Source organism: Neovison vison, chromosome 2 (genome assembly GCF_020171115.1).
Source record: "Neovison vison isolate M4711 chromosome 2, ASM_NN_V1, whole genome shotgun sequence".
Taxonomy (NCBI): domain Eukaryota; kingdom Metazoa; phylum Chordata; class Mammalia; order Carnivora; family Mustelidae; genus Neogale; species Neogale vison.
In genome coordinates this window covers 164,671,545-164,678,726 of record NC_058092.1, presented here as the reverse complement: position 1 = coordinate 164,678,726, position 7,182 = coordinate 164,671,545, and the positions used below count along the sequence as shown (strand labels likewise).

General features: G+C 42.1%; 1 protein-coding gene across 1 annotated transcript in view; it reads left to right on the top strand.

The window, feature by feature from the left end:
* Positions 1-245: 245 nt before the first annotated feature.
* LIPM (lipase family member M) overlaps positions 246-7,182 on the top strand; it is a 32,380-nt gene continuing 25,443 nt past the window's right edge. Inside the window, exon 1 of the mRNA XM_044239462.1 lies at positions 246-354. Within this exon, the coding sequence (XP_044095397.1) occupies positions 338-354 (17 nt within the window). The 5' untranslated portion in view covers positions 246-337. The remainder of the gene's footprint in view (positions 355-7,182) is intronic.

Below are 7,182 nucleotides of genomic sequence, written 5' to 3'. Positions count from 1 at the left end.
GTTACAGTGGCAATAGGAACTGACTTTCCCATCCTGTGATTCTGTGTTATTTAACTCCTCTGAATGATTTAGCAGCCTATGCAGCAGCTGAAATCTCCCATAGTCCCAGGGGAATCTAGCCCATGCTTGGGGAAACAGTGCCTAAGGAGTGCCATTGGTTCAGCGGGGGAAAAAGGTAGCCATAGATTAGAGCAGCTGCGGAAGAACTGGGGCCTGAGGCAGTGAAGCTGGTTGTTAGATGACAGGGGAAGCTGCATGTGACCAGTGTCCGGCTTCCTCTCCTGCTTCAGTCCTCGAGCTGGACGGCAGCATTCCGGAATCAGACCTCCTTCAGCAAATGAACCCTGCCCTGAGGTAGGCCATCCCTGTGGTTCTTTCTGCTCCCAAACTGCACTGCCTTTCTTTGGATTAAAATCGGCTTGGAAATAGTCTCTTAAATTAAATAGCAAACAAACAAAATTATTTTGTTTTTGCTCAACTGTAAAAGTAAAATCTGTTTGTTATAGACGTTTTAGAAAATAGACACTAACAAAGAAAATAATAAACAACCAAAGTCCTTACCATCCTAACAAAGAAAATAATATATAACCAAAATTCTCACCGCCAAAAGCTACTTGGTTCACATTTTGATAGATTTCTTTCTGGCCTTATTTTTATTCAGTAAATATTATTTACTAGCTTTTATCTTCCCTATGGAAACATATTATGAACATGTTACTATCTTGCTGCAATAGATCTGTAATGACTGAGTAGTACTCTGCTGTGAGATTGAACTAGATTTTCTGGTTACATTTCCCTCACCTGGCTATTTAATGCTATTTCTGTTTGTCACCGATGGGTCCTAGAAATAAATTTCTGAATGAAGAATACCTCATTGTGGGGGCACCTGGGCAGCTCAGTCAGTTGAGCATCCAGCTCTTGGTTTTGGCTCAGGTCATGATCTCAGGATTGTGAGCTGGAACCTCATGTCTGGCTCCGAGCTGGGAGTGGAGTCTGCTTGGTCTTCTGTCCTTCCCTCTCCCCACTTGTGCTCTCTCTCTCTCAAATAAATAAATCTTTCAAAAATATATTTAATTCTGGAATTAATTGCAAGTTTGAGTGAATACAAGAAAGGGAAATAAGTAGTGACCTTTTTGGGGAAAAGAGTGAGAAGAGTCTCCTTTCTTCCTATTTTATTTGTTAAACGAGATACATGCTTGCCTTCCTCTTGACCTTGTGCTGGAGAAAGAAAAAGGGCAGAAAGAGATGCTCTGGAAATGGAGTAATTCCTAAAGAGGACAAAAAATAGGTGAGAGGTTTTTGTTTTTTTTTTTCCTACAGTATTTAGATGAATTTATAAATACTTCTCAGGTCAGTGCTTTCTGGTTGCAGAAAGGTGTAGCAGGTGGACAGCCCTCATTATGGCTCATTGGGAAGCTCCTTCCAAGGTCTTTCCAAAGTCTTGGCCTTTATCAGAAAAGTCGCAGCCTATTCCCTCAGACAGAAAGAGACCTGTGCATTATAATCAACACAGATGATCAGATTGTAAAGCTGCAAAGTCAGTTTCTGCCTCAGCTGTCTACGCAGGTTGTTAGAGGCAGAACTTCCAGATATCCCCCTTGCCTAGTGGTGTTGTGGCAAAGCCAGAGGTGGTCAGAGCCACCCAGCACGGGGCGGGGGATCAGGCAACTCTGCCCATACCCAGCCTCACAAACCCGACATCCTAGAGACTGTGGTCCACAGTCAGGGTCGCCTGCTTCAGGCTCCTTATGTATTTTAACTGAAATGTGAGGCAAAAAATGTACGAGTAATCTGATTTCTTTTTGGTTTTCTCTGCATCAAGCCTACAAATTGGTATTCAGTCTCGTGATAAGAATGGCAATAAATACCAATGACATATTTTAAGAAGCTTCTAGATGCCAGGCTTACTGCTGTGCACCTCACGTGTGTGTGTGTGTGTGTGTGTGTGTGTGTGTTTTAGGCTTTACTATAATGCTGCAAGGAAGGTGTTACTATTCATTTATACATAAGAAAAGGGAAAATCAGAATATGGCCGAGGATGCACAGCTGGTGAGAGCAGAGCTGGGATTTGAACCCAGGGCTGTCAGATTCCACCATTCCCGATGCTTCTGGTAGATGGGATGCCTTGCGAGGTGTCCTTGAGGTTTCAGTTGGGATTTCCAGGTTCCATAACTGAACCCACACATCCCCATGCTTACCCTTTAAAACAATGGCCTTAGGAAAATAATTTTTAAAGAGACTCAATGATACTTCCAGTCTTTCATGTTCCTCAGTTGTTCTATCATTCAGGAGGCATATTGTGGGTTTGAAAAAGCAGGAATAAAATTTTTTTCTATATTTTTAAGGACCTTGTTTTAAGATTGTACAGTTTCTGGATTTGTTGTTGTTGATGTTTGTTTTATTTGTTTGGTGTTTATTGATGTGAGGAAGGAGAGGCTTCATATTCCCTGCTGATGAGCTATACCGGGCATATTATAGACAATCAAATCAACGTTTCAAGGCAGGAACCCTTGGGGAGAATCTTCTAGAAATGATCTATGTCAACATTAGTGACAGGGCGAGGTAGGCTACTATGTTCTGGACATGGGCAGACTCCCCAAGCAAGAATTCATAGGAAGGAGAACCAACTTCTGAATCCAGAGACACTTCCTATCTAAATCTCTTCAAGCGTCCCAGTGGATGTGGCCAGGACATTCCCTGAATCCCAGTGAAGTGACAGAGGGAGATGTCTCTACCTTACTTCCTCTCTCCTCCTCCTCTCACTTTGCATTCTACAGTGCTCCTTGCCTGCCTTGGCCCTCATCATGCAAAATATTTGGGCAAATTGTTTCCTTCTTCTGGGCCTTTTAATCTATAAAATAAATTAGCTGATCTTCTAGGTCTTCGTCAGCCTCAATATGTGTATTCCTATAAATGTGATCACTTTTATTTATTTATTTATTTATTTATTTTTTAAAGATTTTATTTATTTATTTGAGAGAGAGACAGTGAGAGAGAGCATGAGCGAGAAGGTCAGAGAGCGAAGCAGACTCCCCATGGAGCTGGGAGCCTGATGTGGGACTCGATCCCGGGACTCCGGGATCATGACCTGAGCTGAAGGCAGTCGTCCAACCAACTGAGCCACCCAGGCGTCCCATGATCACTTTTAAAACATCAACTTGGGGGCGCCTGGCTGGCTCCATCGGTTAAGTGTCTGACTCTTGATTTCGGTTCAGGTCAGAATCTCAGGGTTGGAGATCGAGCCCCACGTCAGGCTCCACAATGGGCATGGAGTCTGCTGGTGATTCTCTCCCTCCCTCTGCTCCTTTCCCTCCCCACCTCAAAAAAAGTAAAAAAATAAGAAACAAAATATATTTAAAAATAAAAAAATTTTAAATGTCAAAGGAGAGATTATACAAACCATCTCCCCCTTGATGTTCAAACAGTTTTAGGACAAAAAAAAAAAATCTTTTCAAACAAAAAAATAGGACCTAAGGCTCGGACACATGTAAAATCAATGAATAGTAGATGTTTAGTCTAAATTTATCAGATAAAATTCACTTTTATGACCTTCTGCCATTATGAAGTGGTAAAGATAAAGTTACCTTGATAATCCTCAGAATTAGGAGTTTTTATAAGCCACATTACTCCAGGGACTCAGTATTGGCTTTATGTTGAGTTAAGTGATATTATAACATCTGCACAGGAAAGTACTTAAAGTCATAATTGTTGTTAAACCATTAAATGGTTTCAAACAACCTCAATTCTCTTCAATTGTATAAGATAGCATAGGACATTCAAGCATAACTTAATGAATATATGGCTATTTATGTGAACTTTGATATGCAAATAGACATTTGTGATTACCCGGGAAGCAATGTCATTTAAATGAGTAAAATTACGTTCGAAAACAGAATTGAATGCCTCCCTTGGCAGACTTCTCGCAGCCCTTCTACAGAACCCAGACTTAACAAAATACCTTGAGAACTACTGATCTGGTTTCAACGAAATTGTATAGATTCCAGGGTCTAGATGGGGGAAGTGAATTCCCCGGGGTCGCAAAACTAGCTTCTCCAGGGACCCCAGACCCCGACTCCCACTCCAGTGCTCCTGCCACTTCCCTAGAATGCCTCACTAACCAAGGTCCTTTTTATCAGTGGAACTTCAGGCCTTATGACAAAACAAAGTAGAGATTTTTCCTGATTAGGGGGAAAAAATACAGCTGGGGACAAAGGCACTGATTTGGATAGCTCCTAAATTACTTATCTGCATTCTCAAGTGGTTGAATCCCACATCTGATGACTACTAGCTTTATTTTACCTGTATAAATGTGTTCACAAGTTTTAGGTAGTTTAAGTTCAATACTCACACTTATTTGCCTGCTGACTTAATAACAGATGTGAAAGTCCTAAGACCCTCCTTTTTCCTGATTGCTATTCTCTAAAGGCCATAAACCTGCAGTCACTAGCCCAGACCCCTTACCCTAGAATGCATGCACTCTGGACATGGCTTCAGAAGGAGAGAAGTCAGTGCTCAGACCAGAGCTACTTGGGTCCTCTAATTTTTCCTGTGGGTAATATGCATGGGAAAAAATACCTCTCCTTGGCAACACTAGGCAATCATCAGCCAGACTTTATCACTAGGATGACAGGTGGATATCAATTGATGGACATCAATTACCAGGCCCCTGGGGTTTACAGGGTCCTCAGACATGCTCTGGATTCTGCCCCCTCACTTTCCCCTTTTTTTTTTTTTTCTAAGATTTTCTTTATTCATTTGATAGAAGAGAGACAGAGAGAGCACAAGGGAGAGCGAGAAGCAGACTCCCTGCTGAGCTGGGAGCCCAACATGGGGCCCATCCCAGGACCTGGAGATCATGACCTGATCCAAAGGCAGACTCTTAACCATCTAAGCCACCCAGGTACCCCCTGCTCTTCACTTTCTTTTGCCAAAATGCTCCCCGGCCCCAACACACACACACAGCGGGGAACTATGTTTAGCTAGGACTCGGACTTACCTTTTTAACTAATTCTTTCATCACAAATATCTTCCTTCATGATTTGCAAACATATACTGAATTTTTGTCAATTATTCACTTCAAATTTGTCTTCCTTCCTTGACACGCTCTCCAGGAAACCATCTTAATATTACATATAATGGATCTCTTAAAAGCTAGAAGAATTGGAATCTAAAGTCTAAAGTCTTCAAGACAACCGTCTGCTGTTGCTTTCTAACTGCCAAGTTCAATGGTCTCATTGAAGCCATCTTGGAAGTTCAAGCCCTTTGGGGCTATTCTCAGACCTCTTTTATCTAGGATTGTGTGACCCTGGAAGCAAAACTTCTCTGTCCTTTTATCAGACTATTTGAGAACCGCCTCCATGGGCGGCAGTAGGTGACTCCCAGCACTTTCTTGGCATCGCGCACACCAAATCCGTGTGATTTTACTCTCTAGGCTTAGCTATATTTGTTTATTAAATGCAACCCAGATTTATGATAATTAATGTTTAAATCCCCTTTGAGATGAAAGCAAACGGAACCAACACAAGCTGTCATTAACAGCCATAAAAATGAGTAACCCGCATGTTTGTTTCTTCAACCCCCATGGTTTTCCCTGATATATTTTAAGATCTCAGAGAGGTTGTAGTTATTATGAATCATCTTTTTACTATATTTTTTGATGCTGGTGAACACAAGGAAAACTTTAACCCTAAAAGCTCCAGTTGTAGTTTACCGTCAGGATTAAATTCCCTTCCAAGGTCAGAGTTACTCTGGAAGAATTTGCCCCACAGCGATGGGTGATTCTCTCCCTGCGGGAAGGCGGTCTGTGAGTGCAGCCCAGCAGCGACCCCCACCCCAAACCCAGCTCACCCCCAGAACCATCTGGGGGGTGGTAAAAATATAAATCCCTGGATCCCAAACCTGGAGATCCTGCTTCAGCCAGCCTAGGGTGGAAACTGAAGTTTCTCAGTCTAATTTCCACGAATATGGGAGGTAAAGTCAGCTGGGAAAACTTCAGCCCCGCCTGGTCTGATCAAAGCCAGTACTTTGGAAAGAGCACACGTTAGTCTGTGCGTGTGTCATCCAGGGGAACAGATGATGTGTTCAAGAGCGGGTGAGAATAAAATGCTTCAGTGGTGGAGCATAAGGAACATCTCATAGAATGTCAGTGCCAAGAGTCACATTCTTTCTCTCCTGGAAAACAGGCGCTACATCATGGTAATTATTAGCTCATAAGAAAAACTACTTTTGGAGGATTTATCGACAGTTACAAAAAGCCAGCAATTTTATTTTTTTTAAATATTTTTTTATTTACTTATTTGAGAAAGAAAGAGAGAAAGAGCACAAGCAGGGGGAGGAGCAGAGGGAAAGGAAGAAGCAGGCTCCCCACTGAACAGGGAGCCCCATGCGGGGCTCAATCCCAGTCCCCTGAGATCATGGCCTGAGCCCAGGGCAGATGCTTATCCGACTGAGACACCAGGCGCCCCCCAAAACCAGCAATTTTAAATACTGATTGTATGCATGTTCATATACCTTTTCCAAGTAGAATTTCTTTTCTCAGACCTATATTCATATGCTGCAGTGATGCGAATGGGGAAATTCTTTGCTGGGGACTGCCTCCTGCCTTGCGGCATGTTTAGCGGCATTCCTGGACTCTACCACTAGGTGTCAGTAGCACCTCCCCTAGTAGTGACCACCGAAAAATGTCTCCAGATAAGGTCAGAAAGCTCCCCGGAAACAACATTGTTCCCAGTTGAGAAGCGTTTCTCTAGGAAAATCATGTACGCTTTCTGGGGCTTCTGGAACTTTTAACAGAAGATGAAAAAGTAAAGGTGTCATTCACCGCAGTGGAATCAGAAAAGACTAAAGGATAAGTTATAGTTGTAAAATTAAATAACTGCTTATATTTTAAAAATCCAGGTTCAATACCCACCCGTATTGAAAAATAAATTTTCTTTTTTTTTTAAGATTTTATTTATTTATGTATTTGAGAGAGAGAGAAAGAGCATAAGAGTAGGGTGAAGGCAAAGGGAAAAACAGGCTTCCCAAGAACCAGGGAGCCCAAGATCATGACCTGAGCTGAAGGCAGACATTTAACTGACTGTGCAGCCCAGATGCCCCTTAAAAAAATAGATTTCAAATGGTCTGGAGTTCTAAATGGGAAAATATTGGTAAATATACAAAATATATTTATGTAACCTTGGA